At 41.0% G+C, this 15,289-nt stretch overlaps 1 protein-coding gene across 1 annotated transcript in view; it reads right to left on the reverse strand.

Annotated features, from left to right (window-relative positions):
* myt1a (myelin transcription factor 1a) overlaps positions 1-15,033 on the reverse strand; it is a 54,298-nt gene extending 39,265 nt beyond the window's left edge. The window contains exons 1-12 of the mRNA XM_053318332.1: positions 14,979-15,033; positions 14,568-14,610; positions 14,408-14,476; positions 13,216-13,457; positions 6,783-7,850; positions 5,635-5,754; positions 5,177-5,267; positions 4,701-4,814; positions 4,381-4,598; positions 2,301-2,503; positions 1,955-2,170; positions 1,405-1,553 (exon numbers count right to left, since the gene is read on the reverse strand). Of these exons, the coding sequence (XP_053174307.1) occupies positions 1,405-1,553; positions 1,955-2,170; positions 2,301-2,503; positions 4,381-4,598; positions 4,701-4,814; positions 5,177-5,267; positions 5,635-5,754; positions 6,783-7,850; positions 13,216-13,457; positions 14,408-14,476; positions 14,568-14,610; positions 14,979-15,033 (2,588 nt within the window). The remainder of the gene's footprint in view (positions 1-1,404; positions 1,554-1,954; positions 2,171-2,300; positions 2,504-4,380; positions 4,599-4,700; positions 4,815-5,176; positions 5,268-5,634; positions 5,755-6,782; positions 7,851-13,215; positions 13,458-14,407; positions 14,477-14,567; positions 14,611-14,978) is intronic.
* Positions 15,034-15,289: the final 256 nt, after the last annotated feature.

A 15,289-nucleotide genomic window follows, 5' to 3' on the forward strand; every position in this document is an offset into this window, starting at 1 on the left:
GGCCCCAAATCCCTCACACAGTTCCCCAAACTCTCCATCACCATTGATAACTCCACCCTGTCTCCCTCCCCTAACATCCGTAACCTGGTCATGCTATTCAACACTAATCTCACATTCACACCCCACATCAATCAGATAACCAAAACTGCATTCTTCCACCTCTGTTACATTGCCCCTCTCTGCCCATCTCTTTCTTTTTCAGCTGCTGAAACCCTCATTCACACCTCTGCCACTACCCGCCTAGACTACTGTAACAGCATTCTCTTTGGTTCCACCTCCAAAGCCCTCAATAAACTCCAGTACATCCAAAATTCTGCTGCACAACTCCTCACTCAAACCTATTCTAATGATGATATCACCCCTTTCCTTCAGAACCTCCAATGGCTCCCCATCCGTCACTGCATCCAATATAAACTGCTTCTCCTCACCTTTAAAACCCCCCACAACCTCGCCCCTTTTTGATTGTGTTTTCATTTATTCTGTATGGTCTTATTGTTTTAATTTTCTTTCTCTGTACGATGTACAGCAGAAACATGTTATCAATGTCCATTCTCTTAAGCTGCCAACACAGCAGGGGTGCAAAGTGCGTGCTTGGCGCCTCTTTACAGGACATCATCAGTCATAAGTGTGGATACTTACGTTGTTATTGTTTTTGTTACAGTAATTCTTTTTGGTGTGGAAAGGTGATCACTTGGAACAACTTTGTATTTATTTGCAGTGACCCTTTCCTCTAAGGGGGCAAGTGGGCCAGCAAGTGCCAGCAAAATGGTCCCCACAGCATAACAGAGGGGTCAAGCATCCAGGCCTTTATCATGCTCTTGGTATATGCCACACATGCATTGTTGAGAAAAAGTGAAGGATGACTAATTTGAACTTTTTGTAGACCATCGAAGACAACAATTTCTGACCCTATTTGCTGATGTCTTCCTCATAATGTAAATGCAGATGTCACTTTACTTACTGTTCCTATTGAAACACCAGCCAGTGGAGCAATTTTATGACTGTAGCTCCTCCCATCTGTGCCCCAACAAGCTACCCCCCTTCAAAGTTACCTTGATCTTGTCTGCGTGCCATCTCAGAATGCTCAGCATTGTTATGCCACAGAGCATGATTTGATGTTTATCGCTTAATTATACCATGCAGTGCACCTGTGTAAGCATTTGTAGTCATTATGTTTCTCCACACATTTATTCATGTTTTTCCTTTAATTTGTCCATAGCGACCATAACATGAATTTGTCACTTGGGGCTGCAAACCATATCAGCAGTGATATTTCATCATAATTCTTATACATCAGAAATGTGATGAATGGTTAGTTTATTCGAAAGTGACTTATAGGGTGTGTTTATGGATAAAAGGAAAAGAATAGTAAGAGTGAATCATATCCTAAGAGTTGTGACTTACACAAGAATTTCCTTTTTGCTGTCTTTGGGCTGAAACTTGACCTTGAAGCTGCTGGTGGTGACCTCACCAGGGTATTTCCTGTCCTGCAGGTTTTCCTGATCCTCGTCCTCACCATCAGAAGAAGTGTATGAGGGAGCTGTATACTCCACCTGAAGAAAAGTAAAATATTGGTGAACCATACAGGTAACACCCAATGCATGACTGTTTTTCCACTTAAATCTGTATTATCAAAGCTTTTCTAATATTTCATAATGGTATGAATTGAAAAAAACAAAAACAAACAAAAAACAACCTGTTGGTTAATAACAGTATTAACTAAGTATCTACATATTCTTAAGAGAAATTAGATCGATGCTGTAGCATTCACTGCTTAGGGACCTAAGATCCTCCTCCTTTGTTATAACACTTTATCTACCATTTCCCAAAAAACGTTACCCAGTGCATAACTTTGATGTAACATTGTTGTTTAAACATTTGGGGTAACCCCCTCTCTTGCTATCTGTTTGTTCCTCCTCACAATGATGGGGCTTGAACAAGGCTTGAACTCTACCTCATCGTGGTCCTCCTCCTTGACTCTGCCTGCTGTCGTGAAGTCTAGTGGCCCCTCCCACTCTGGCTGAGTGTGGCCCTGAGACAACGTGGCTCCAATATGTTGAGAGGATGAAGATGAGGACGATGAGGGCTCTGGAGACTGCATGCCCTCCCTCTTGGTTTTCTTCATGCTGAGGTCTAAGGTACCATTCTCATCTACTTCGATGTCTGGCTCCTAAAGGTTTCAAATGCACAGTCAGGGCAAGTGAAGTGATGAAAATAGCAGAGACCATGAGAAGGCCACACAGTTGAACTGTTGTAGTCTTAGTAAGTCCCAAGCAGAGTGTGACTGAAAGCCAGTGTACCTTAGTGCAGGATTCCCTGGGCTTGGTGCTGAGGCTCTCGGGTCTCTCCCAGCAGCGGGTGGAGAGGTTGAGGATGGCTGTTGCTGCCATGTGGGCTGCCTCAGCATCTTGACTGTAGTCAAACCCACTGGAGGATGAAGCGCTCTTACAAAAGCCTCCTGGCACACTGTGACTGGGGGATGAGGCCTCTGGGAAGGATTTAGCTGTGTGGGGAAAACTTAATGTAAAATTTAATTTACCAGCTACTGTGTAGTAATGCTACATGTTCTGATAAATGGGGCAATTTCTGCCTATATTGCCATTGAAACAGGTTTTACTTGCTATAATCATTCCTCCTGTTCATACTGTCTATTATAAGACCCCCGTCTGTGCGTTCAATGTAGGCGACAGTAGGTGACAGTGATTCATTTTGCATCCCTTGGTGTAAAAATGTCATCTGATGTTTTTCTGAGCTTACACGAGGCTTCAACTGTTCAAATTACTAAAATCAAGAGGATATATACTTTTTATTGCAAATGTCTCTGTTTTTGTTGATCCATCCTCCACAGTTCAACAAAAACACTGTCCAGGAAAGCACAAAGAGGGAATCTAATACTAAAAAAGGCTCTAATTTTGGAAGATGCCTAGTTGATGTGACAAATTTGGACAGTTGAAGCCTCATATAAATTCATGATAAACATCTTTATACAAACAAAATAAAAACATGTAATACACACACTCCTATCAGTGAAGGGGTGTGAATATTATCAAGGGTCAAACAGCGAGTGTCAAAGTTCACTGTTGACCTTCTCAAAATCATACTTTAACACAGAAAGGGGGCACGAGGACCCTTCCCCCAAGCCAAAAGGAGGATCAACCTAAATCCATTCTTGTCCCTCATTATCTAAGAGACACTTGACGTCACTTCCAGCTGCTGACGTTATGGAGCTTCAAAAAGAGACGTGCAAGGCTTGTTCGCTCTCTATTTGCTCTTCTTCCCGGTCTGTGGTAGCCTGGTTAAACCAATGCTCTCTTTCCAGCAACATTCCACGCTCAGAAAGTTAGCATGGCCACCAAGACAAAATCTTCGCCTGCGATAGGGAACCAATCACAGAACGGGGAGGTGGGTTTGAGACAATGATGACCGTAGAGCAACTCTGTTCACATCCAGCATGGCGGTCACGGAGGTGCAGCAACCATTCCAAGCAGCAGTAGATTGTGTGCTAAATGAATTGGAAGGCAAGTTCACTTTGAAAATAGAACAAAAACTTGTGCTACATGATTTTTCCTTCATAAAAAGGAAATGTTCGCGCTGCTCCCTACAGGCTCTGTATACGTCATTGTGAATCGTTGATATGATTGGCTATAAGTTTGTCCAGTAGCGTACAGAAACATTTGATCGACATTCGTTGATCCCGCCTAAAATACGAAGAAATGAACGGCTCCTCATCAGACCCTACCTCAAGTGTGGTAGGGTCTGCCGTTAGCCAGGCTAGGTCTGAGGTGCAGTCAGGACCCAAAGCTGTCCTTCCAAACTGCCAATGCCTATGTTGCCCCTTAACACGCCATTTAAATGGATCCGACAGAGCCAGTGATCACAGACGCCGGACAAACCAATACCCACAAGAATTGTTGACGACAAGGCTGATCTTTCCGCCATAGAGCCGAAATCGGCACCGCTTAGCCAAAGTGTGTGTTATTGTGATAAGTGGCTGATCAAAATAGTCAGAGCTTGAACTCTACTCCCTCACTTTTCTAATTTTTATGATTGATTGAGGCTAATTTAACTATTTGGTTATAGTTCCTGCTTTCCAGGTGGTGCCCAAAATTAATAATTAGTATTGCTTATTCTCTAATTTCTTATTAATAATTAATTATGATAATTATTCATCATTATTAATAACCAAAGTCCCTTCCCTTGCCCCGTAGTGAGGCTACTCCTACATATACATATGTATTTATATATATATGTATATATAATTTTATATTTTTATATAAATATATATTTTTAAATGAATTAAAATATTATTTTTAAATAAAATATACATTAAGACAAAATGACCAAAATATAATCCGAAAAAAAAAAATGTGTGTAGCTTACATTTGAAGGCTTTGGGTGACGTTTCAGTGGTGCTGGATGTCTTTGGAATAAGCATACGCTTTCCAAACACCTGGACATCAAAGCTTGCATAGTCAAACGACACCTTAGAATATTTCTCCAGCTCCTTGGCCAGGTTGGCCCGAGGTGTGGTGGTCACTGTGTTGGGCCGGTAGCTACCATACTGAGGAATCTCTAACTGCTTCACAAAACACATGGGCCTGGAGGAAAAAAAAGTAACATGAAAATCATTGTGAGATGTATTCTAATGTGTTTATGAATTGAGATACTGAATGAAAAAACACCTGGCTTGTGTGTCTCACCTGAGCACTCTGTCAGAGTTGGATGAGGGTTCATTGCCTGAAGCCTGTAAATGCAACTGCTTGTCCTGGTTTTTGTTCAGCTTAGCCGCTGCTGCAATGGGGCAGCCAGACAGACTGACAGGAGTGACATATACAAATGCATTTAATGGAATAAAACTTTCATAAAAAGGCAGACAGTTAATAAGCACACAGTATACACATGTTAGTAGTATTAGATGAGATTGTTTAGTTCAAATTTTTAACCTATTCATGTATGATTAGTACTAGGTCAGTCATGTCGGAATCTGACTCCAAAGGCCCTAAAACTAAATATGGACCACTACTGGAAATAGAAACTCAAGTTCAGCATAGGTGATAGGAAAACATGGATGTCACGTGTCCTTGTCACACCTATAATTTACTCATATCAAAAAAGAGAAAGTGTCAGAATATTGCGTATGCTTTTGTGTGTATGTGTGTGTGTGTACTTTATGGACCTGCGGTGTGTGTTGCGGTTACTGTTGACATGGCCTTGGCCTGTGCAGCCAGGGGTTGGACACTTCAAGACGTTCTCATGCATGGCCAGAACTGCAGACACACAGCAGACACAGAGCATTCAGCAGTCAGTCTGTTTAGTCTGTTGTAGCTGGTTTCACATTGCAAGCAGAAGCAAGAACAATATCGTTCAAACAGTAATGATAGTAAAGTTAGTGGTATTAGTACTTTTGCATAACTAGTGACAGTAAGAGCAGTAATAATGCTCTTAGTAACCCATAGAAAATAATCAAAGTAACAAAATATCGCTGGGTTTTGACTCTCAAAGCTTTCAATATGTTATATATCCTATAAAAAATGTGAAACAGAGAAGTCTATAGTATCTATTTTAGTGACAGGATCTGCATCAGGAGTGTGGGATTAGTTTACTCCTGGTGTATAGAAGGTAATGTGTACTCACTCTCTGGAGGGATTCTGTCTTTGTGAGGACATCCAGATAGACTGCGGTGATGAGGGTACAGCCCAGTCACATGACCTGTCCCGTCACACCCTGGGGTTGGACATTTGACTTCCCTCTTCTCTGAATACAAGAAGGTAGGATTTAGATGACTATGGTAATAAATTAAAGCAAAACAATAGGTTCAGACCTGATATCAAGCATTATTATTCTTATTTTTATTATTAATATTATTATCAGCATCATTATTAACATAATTAAAAGTGGTTACTGTACCATCATGCTAGTTTGTGTATATTTGATGCATCATTAATAGGTTTCAACTACAACAGACAGCAATATAGACTGCGATTTTAAAATTAAAACACTTTGATTAAACACAATATGTAATGTTCTGCCAATAGTGGTCTCTTAATCAAAGCAATGATGATTGCTGATGTCGTAAAGTAGCGGGGATCATGGGAATTGCCTTCATTGTTAAACAACCACCTACTTGCTGTAAAGATGTTGCTTTGCAGTCACCTTTTTTCAGTTAGGATTCCTTCAGTGTTCATGATTCTAAAGTGCCTAATGCGTTCCTTTAAGTATTGGGAAATTTGTTTCCCTCTTAAAAACCCATTGGAACATCAAAATGCCATGTCTAATACAAACAAACATAGGACATGAGCAAATTAATCTTTTGATGCTGTGTGATCTTGAGCGATATCAGGCATCATCAGGCACTCTACCGATTTGGCATTGCCCTACTGTAATGAACAGAAAAAAGCAGACAAAAACACACATTCTGCTTCCCTTTCAAAACCGGCTACCTACATTACCCACAGTGCTACTTCATTCACTTGAGTGCACCCCCTACACTCTACACAGATTATTTTCATTTTCAAACTTCAGCCCCACCCAACACTGACCCATGTTATATCACTTTTAGCAATTTAACAATTTTCACACCGCTCCCTCTGGAGAAAATGAGCTTCTTTCACAAAGAACAGCAGGAATCATGCTGATGTGTGGAATCAGTGGAGGCCCCTTGTCAGAATTGCATCATCAAACACGTGAGAAATATGGCATTTATCAAACATAGAAATATGAGACAAAATCCTTACACTGTTACATACAGTAAATATGACATATCGAAGGAAATAGAAGTGTACCTTTGCTGAAGTGAGCGGTGCGGCGGGCCACAGCAGCAGGCTCAGAGCTCTTGCTGGAGCTGCTGTATGGTTGGTAGTCTGGTGAGCCCCTGGCCTCCTGACCCCCCTGCACCTCCTCAGCCTTCAGGGCAATAGCCTGCTCCAGCAGCCCCAGGTTCCCTCGAGTCATATCCCAGTTCTCTGAATCATCTGTGATTCCTGATCCCTCTGAGACACGATCCAGCTCCTCTCCTTCTTCCTCCTCTTCTTCCTCCTCCTCCTCCTCTTCCTCCTGCTCGTCCTCCTCTTCATCATCCTCCTCAGAGCAGACTTCTATCACCACTGTAGTTGGAGAGGCTTTGCTGGAGTATTGGTCATCCTCTTCCTCCTCCATCACCTCACCTGCTTGCTTCTCCTGCCTCTCCTCATCGTCATCCTCCTCCTCCTCTCTGTCCTCCTGCTCTTCATACTCCTCCTCTTCCTCAGTCACAGGAGTGCAGACCTTTTCTTCCCTGAGAGACACCTCAGCATCAGATCCCAGAATTTGTGGACTTAAGGAGTAAGGTGTGTCAGCCTCTTGTTGGACCTTCTCCTCTAACTCCTCTTTCTCCTCAATCTCCTTCCTCTTGCTCTGCTCAACTGCAGATTCTTTGGTCTGGTGGTTGTAATCGCCACTGGAGTATTGATGATCAGAATTTTCCTGACTCATCAACTGCCTTTCTACCTCCCTCCTCTCTAAAATGCTCTCCTGCTCTTCCTCCCCCTCCTCGGCTTCATTTTCCTCCTCTTCTTCTTTTGTCTCTTTAATTTTAACTTCAGTTCTCTCAGTTTCTTCTTCCGGTTGCTCGAATGGCTCATTCTTTTTCACCAACTGACCTTCCTCCTCCTCCTTGCCCTGTGATTCCTTCTGCTGAAGACCATTGGTCAGTTGGGGTTCTGTTATCGCCTTCTCTTCCTCACTAGTTTTATCACTTTCAGTTTTGTTCTCAGTCTCTGCGGTGACGCCTTCGTGTTTGTCATCTTCAGCCAGAGAACAAACTGCTGCTTCTACTGCTTCTGTGTCCTCTGTGGTCACCTGTGAGCAGTCTGCTAAGGATTCAAAGTACAAATGAATCTTCTGGTTTATTGTTCTCATCTCTACATCATAACTTTCAACTCAAGACATGCATTGTGAATGAACCTGTTGCTGACTTTATCTGATGTGTTAGAATTAAAGGATAGTTCAGTGTCAACAGTCAGATGCCCATATGAACACTGAGAGATAGTTTCCTCACTGTAATAATTCTTTCTGTCCATACTGTCTATTAAAAGATCCCTTTCAAATGTGCTTTCAATGACAGTGAAGGGGGCAAAAACCACAGTGTATCCACACAGTCATCCTTCCATCTATTTTCCACCGCTTATACAGGGTCACAGTAGCATGAGACTGAGCAAGGAAAACCAGACATCGTTCACCCCAGCAACACCCTCCAACTCCTCCTGGAAAGCTCCAAGGCATTCTCAGGCCAGACCTGATATGTAGTCCTTCCAGCATGTTGCTGCTGTCTTTATCTGCAGAGTCTCCTACCAGGAGTAGTAGTTGTACAACTTGTACAACTCAGTTTGGTTAAAGAATATTTTAGTTTATATTTTTAATAATGTTCCCTTTAATTACGTAAGTTTAGCATCCAATTTTTTTTTTTTTTTTTGGGGGGGGGGGGCTTTATTCAGACAGTATCTGACAGAGAGGCCGACAGGATACAGGGAGAGAGAGAGGGGAATGACTTGCAGCAATCAAAACAGGGACGCTGTGATTATGTGGCAAGTGCTCTAACCACTCAACCACCAGGGCACGTGTATGTGTTTTTGTGTATTTCTTGACCCTGTATGTTGCTGGAGTGTGGTTGAGTTGTTAGAGCGCATGCCACATAATCGTAGTTCGAATCTGGCAGGGGGACCTACGCTGCAGATCAACCCCCTTTCTCTCTCCCTGTGTCCTGTCGGCATCTCTGCCAATTAGTATCTAAATAAAGGCAAAAAGTATATTGCTGATCCATCAAGACAAATTCTGTGTGTATAAGGTAATAAAAGTGATTCTGATTCTGAATCTATCTGCAATCTTATTCTTTCAGTCATTACTCAAAGACCATGACCATAGTCAATGGTTGGGACATACACCAACTGGTAAATTAAGAGCTTTGCCTTCTGGCTCAGTCCACCATTTTCTGGCAGAGCACCGTGGACTTAGATGTAGAGGTGCTGAGTCTCATCCCAGCCACTTAGAATTTAATAGAATTTGCATGACTGCAAACCATTTCAGTGCATGCAAGATCTCATGGTATGTTGAAGCAAATAGAACTACATAATCTGCAAAAAGCGAAAAAGCAATCCTGAAGTCCTCAAACCAGACTCCCTGGCTGCTTCTTGAGATTCTGTCTATGAAAATCACAAACAGAATCAAGGCACCTGTTGAGTATCAACACCCATTGATAATGACTCTGACTTACTGCCAAAATGCAAACATTGCTCTCCTTGGGGCACCAAAGGTTGCAGTCCACAAAACACATGTAGACAAGCTGTGCAAACTCCTGTGACACCTCAAGCATCCTTGCAAGTCAACACATGCCAGACTCCATGTTATACTAAAGATGCATGCCAGCCATGACAGTCCAACAATGTCCAGATCATTTAGCATGTCAGGGCAAATCTCATCCATGCCCAGTGCCTTGCCACTCAGTAGCTTTTTCACTACTCAAGAGACCTCTGCTAGGCATATTGAGTAAGATCTGGTTTAGGAGATCCACAACATGTTCATTCCACTGCACAACCTGGGGTAAGTCCTGTTTCCCCTTCCTGTGTCTATGTAGTCATTTTGCACAACAATGCATTTAAAAGTTTATCTGATACTTATATGAGGCTCTGAGAATGATTGTGGCAAGAAAAAAAAATATTTCACTGTTGATTTAGGCTCCTGACTGATACTTTCAGACATACTTGAACATTTGTGAACATATCCTTTTATGAGACAAAGCCTAATAGCTAGTTTGGGCAGAATCTATTGCTACACTCAGATGACACACCCTTCCCACTGCAATATACACACATACAGTGATGCTTTAAAGTTATGTTATTAGTTAATATATTTGTAAAGGGACTATGTACAATTTTAAACATTTGGTGTTTACATTTGATGTATTAATCATTTTGTTTGTCAACTTTGCTCTATTTGCTCTATTGCTGCATGAATATGACCTAAAACATGTTCATATTGTTATCATGTTGGGTGGCTGAGTGTTTCAGTCAATGGGATGACAATCAAGTGTGAGACTTGGATGCCGTGCCTTTCTTAAAGAAGATAAATCTGGGTCTTCTTCTTTTGTCGTAGTACATCATGGTTTGAACAAAGGATAATTGTAACTATCTTAGAAAAACAGTGGTTGAGGTTCACCAGACAGGAAAGGGTTACAAAACCATTTCTCAAGAGTTTGCACTTTATTCAGCTGCTGCTGCTCTCCCTCAGCAGGTGCCTTAGTACTGTTATTTTACTCTTACTTTTATTTGATTTTATCTTATTTATGCACTTGTTTTTATCTTGGAATGCTGAGAGTGAATGTTGGTGTATTTGTGTGACACACCGAAACAAATTCCAGTCGATTATGTCGACATGGCAATAAAGTATTGAATCTTGAATCTTGAAACATGTTCTGTGGAGGATGGGACCAAAATGTAACTTTTTGCTTGAATAAGAGATATTTTTGGTGATGTTGGGCCTCCACCCAGCTGTCCAAGCCAAGGAACCGAGCCAGACCTGAAAGATGGTCTGAAACACATGCTACTCGTTTCTTCATGAAAACAAGTAAGAGGCTTAAGTCTGGGAGAAATAGGTTTCTAAAGTGTATTATTTTAGGCGTTATTGCTACCACTTTTTTTTGTTGTATAGTGACAGACCGTCTCTTTTGTTCTGGTAGCCCAACCCTAATCCTGAGGAGCACTAATATTTCCTGCTTGTTGTGGTTGTGTTTATTACATTGCCCTGATTTGTGTTTGTCCAGTTGCTTGGGACTGTTTTGTGTTAGCTTGCTATAGTGTGAGACTGTGGCTGTGACATTTTGAAATCAGAGTGTGATTGGCGAATAAGGACATCCGCATGGCACATCTCTGTGGAAATAGAAGCAAGCGCCTCTTTCTCCTTATGATTGCTGAGATCTTTTGTTCTTTAATGTCTTCACCATTTCCTCTCAACTAATCACTTGAATATACCCCTGTTTAGATGTTCACACATGCTACTCTGTAGTCAGACATGTGTTGATACAACGCCATCAGAGGCACATTGAGTGGCGGTTGCCCTAACCACAGCCACTGAACCTCAACAGAAAGTGGGTCATGCAGTGAGATAACAACCCTAAACACACAAGTCTCTCTACCAAAGAATGGTTAAAGCAAAGGAAACTTGATCACTGATTCAAAGTCATGAGCTTAATCTTAGAAAAATGCTGTGGAAGGACCTGAAGTGAGCAGGTTATGTAAAGCCTACTGACAACCCTGAGTTGAGGCTTATATGTAAGGAGGAACTGGCTAAAACTGATGTGCAGGGTTGAACAGTATGATACGTTTTTGTGTCATTTGTTCATTAGGGTTCTCTTTATCTAGTTTTAAGACTTTTGTAAAATATATAATATGTCATGTTTTGGGTCATATTTATGCAGAAATAGTACAATTCTAAAGGATTTATAAACTTTCAAGCAGTATCGTATTCAACTTAACCCTCCTCTTATACATTGCCTATTGAACCTAGATGCCAAATGAGTGTCTGAACTTGTTTTATGACACCAAATCACAGGGTAGGTTCATTTTAAAGAGTAACTACATCTTTAAATTCTGCCAGCCCCCTCCCTCCCAACTAATCCCCACTAAAAAATGTGTTTTGGCATCTATTGTCACCCTTTTCGTTGTCTGAGTTTGATATTAGAAGGCCGTTTTCACATTCATCTTTGCTCACATTAAATCTCAGTTTGAAGTATGTACCTATTAACATGATTTACGTCATCACAACTAGTTGAAAGCTAAACATGGTTCAGTATGCAACTTACTGACGTTTGCGTCTTTCAACTGTGCAAGATAGTAGGCGTTCTTTTAGTATATTTGTCATAATAAATATGAATTAGGGGGGGTTTTTACCCCAGTGTGCAAAATACAGTGAGGAGAAAATGCAAATATGTTATTTAGCACACGCACTGCGATTTACCAAACTCGAATGTAATTTTGTTGACGGTAACTACATCTATAAATAATACCTTTGAAGGACAGGTATTTACCAGCTGCGCACTGCACACAGATGACTTCTGTCACTGTTGTGAATAGGAGACAGAGGCACAATGACAGAGGAACTGGATTGATTTTTGGATTTTTGGAGTGGAATATTTTCAATACAGAATATGTTCTTTAATAAGAACATTGATTTTGTCACTAATACTCTCACAAATGTTGTTTTTTCTGGTAATATTTGTTTTTGTTATAACTCAACATATTGTATTATATTATAACCTCTTCCACTAGAACCTGATCAAATTTTATTTTGTGCTTGCAGACTTTCTGCTTGTCCAAATTTTCTCAACTTTTTATGAGAAAAAAGTGGAATTAGCCAGAAAATTTCAACAAGTACAACCTCAAGGTACCTCCTTATTCCTCTCTGCTGCACAGCAGCACTTCCGTCAAAGCCCCTCCCCACAGAGGAACCTGCACGAACACTGCACGCACAAGAAGGCTTGTCCACACAGTAAAAGAGGAAGCCTGTTTGACTGAGTGAGAGCAAAGCAGACGCTGCACGGGGGAGGGGCACTACTGCGTGAGGGCACGCACTGTTTGGGGGAGGTGGGCGGAGGCCGGGTGCTAGCAGTGTGTGTACAGCGTCATTGACACTCCTCCAGGCTCTGATTGGTTTTATTCGGAGTGGATTTTGTCACAGCTTATCTGTATCTTCTTCTACTGTCAGATCATAATGACAATTTTATAAATAGTTTCAGACTGCACCTTTAAGACAAGCAATACCCTCATTTAAATACTGCTGTCTGCACCTGTTGCACCTGTTTTCATTTATGCAGTTATTCTTAGTAGATCACCCGCAAAATGCACGCAAACTAAACACACAATTTATTGCACTGTGCACGCAATTTAGTGCCCTTTATTTGGGATCTTAGTAAATCAGGCCCACTGTGCATTGTTGGAAAAAAACACCAAAAAAGAAGTGTTTAAAGTTCAAACTTCTTGTATAAATATGAACTTCGGAACATCTAGTTTGTGCTTCCATGCACCTTATTATTGGACTGAAAAGAACTGTTCCTCTTTTTGTCTGAACTGATTTGATAATCTGACCATGAGGCCCATATTTATCTTGTTCTGACCCTATTTGCTCTCTACACGTTAGCAATGTAATGTAATGGCAGTTTTGCATTTTAACTTTACTGCTTTCACTCACTTTTTATTGACACTGGCCGGCCTTTTGTTTTGTTTCTGTTTTTCTCTTTGAGGCCTTCCTCTTCGTCCTCCTCTTCATCCTCTTTCTGCTCCTCCTCTTCTTCTGCTGCATCACTGTCTGCAGCAAAGCATTCATCTGCTATTTGTTTGGCAGGCTGGTTCCTCCTTTTGGGAGCAGACTGGTTCTCCTCAGCCTCAGCCTCTTCCAGCTTCCTTTTCTTCACAATCGGGCATCCCAGTATGCTTAGGAGTGCAGAGTAGGTATGTAAGTATTGGTAAAATCTAGTTAATGGTAATGTAAAACAGCATGATGTTGTTTTGTCCAACACTTTAATATTGTGAGATGTAGTGCATATTGCACCTTCTGGATGCCTGTACCTTGAAACAGTATTTGCCTCCTTCCTTATTTTTTCTGATATAAAATAAAAGTACAATTTTTTATGAGGGGACATATTCTGCATATCTATAGGTTCATATCTTTATTCTGGGTCTCTACTGAAAAAAAAGGAATATCTTTGTATAAGTTACAGTTATTTATAGTGCTTGACCCCTGAGCCATCAGGGATAATGTTCTGCTGGCTAATGAGTGGAAAGTGGAACTTTCTGTAAGACATATATCCCATTGTATCTTGTGTAAAGTTAACAGTGTTCCACAATTGGAACATCATGGCGACAGTCTTACATGGTGGTGACGGTGTGGGGATGCTTTGCTGCTTCAGGTTCTGGTAGACTCATTGATTGAGTTGATGGAACCATGTATTCTGTTGTCTAGCAGAAAATCCTAAAGGATAATGTCCACTCATCAACCTGGTTCTGAAACTCAAGTGTAGTTGGGATAGGCCAAGGATGCCCACAATTTTTCTGTGTGCGAGCTACTTTTAAAATGACTAAGTCAAAATGATCGACCTACACTAAAAATGCAAAATATATATTTATTTATATATATACTGAGTATACTTTATATATACAATATATATATATATATATATTTATATATATATATATATATATATATATGTTGGTGTACCTTGCATAACTGCATGCACCCTTATGGCACACTACAATTCTGTACATTTTTGGTCATTACCTTACTCTGATAACTTGTTCAGTCGGTGCATATGATGCTAGGTCGAAATTACGCAGAACCATCGCTTTAATCACTTGCATGTTTGTGAGTTTGTACAATCACCTACCTTCTATGCCGCGAGTATCTCCCACTGACATGCCCTTTGCCATCACATCCGGGGGTGGGACAGCTGCTGCTGACATACAGCAAGGCAAAAATTAACCATCATTGTATACTCACACTTCTTACATTATGATCATTTTCAGCTGAAGCCAGAGATCACTTACCTCAACTCCTGCTTTATTTCTTGTCCCACAAGCTCTGGCGACACTGAGAGTAAAACAGCAGGAGAAGAGCCGTTAGAAGCAGAAATAAAAGTCATTCAAAAAATATGACAGCTATAAATCTCTATAAAGCAATGATACCTTTTGTTTGAGTGTTTACAGTGTTTACACATTGTACACATCGAACATTTACATAATGTCTTCATGAGATTTGTTAGGGTTAGCCCTTTAATGCTTCACTTTAATATTGTGCTCACATGCTATTTATTCCTAAATAGTAGTATTCCAACTGGAGTAGGTTTCTGGGTCTGGACACCTGCAGCTTCCCAGCCATGTCAGCAAGGACTGCATGAATATGCAATATGTTTGTGAGTGTGAATGTGTGTGTGTGTGTGTATGTGTGTCTATACTGACCCCGGATGCCTTTGGAGCGTGTCCTTGTTCGTGTTTCTGTAGTGTCTTGGCTCATCTGAATAACAGAGGGGCATGATCAAGATTAAGATATTATGTGATAAAGTGCAGCACTGACGATTATATAGAAACATGGAAATAGGTACTTTGATGCTGAGGCTCTTCCTTTGTGGTTGATTGGCTATTCCCTGGTCCACTGCTTGTTCAGTATCTGACTTTTGAACTCATTTTCTGTTGGATGAAACACATACACATACCCACACACAACACACAACACACACACACACAAAACACACATCATTGCTGTCAGCTTG

This window comes from Scomber japonicus, chromosome 4, assembly GCF_027409825.1.
Source record: "Scomber japonicus isolate fScoJap1 chromosome 4, fScoJap1.pri, whole genome shotgun sequence".
Taxonomy (NCBI): Eukaryota; Metazoa; Chordata; class Actinopteri; order Scombriformes; family Scombridae; genus Scomber; species Scomber japonicus.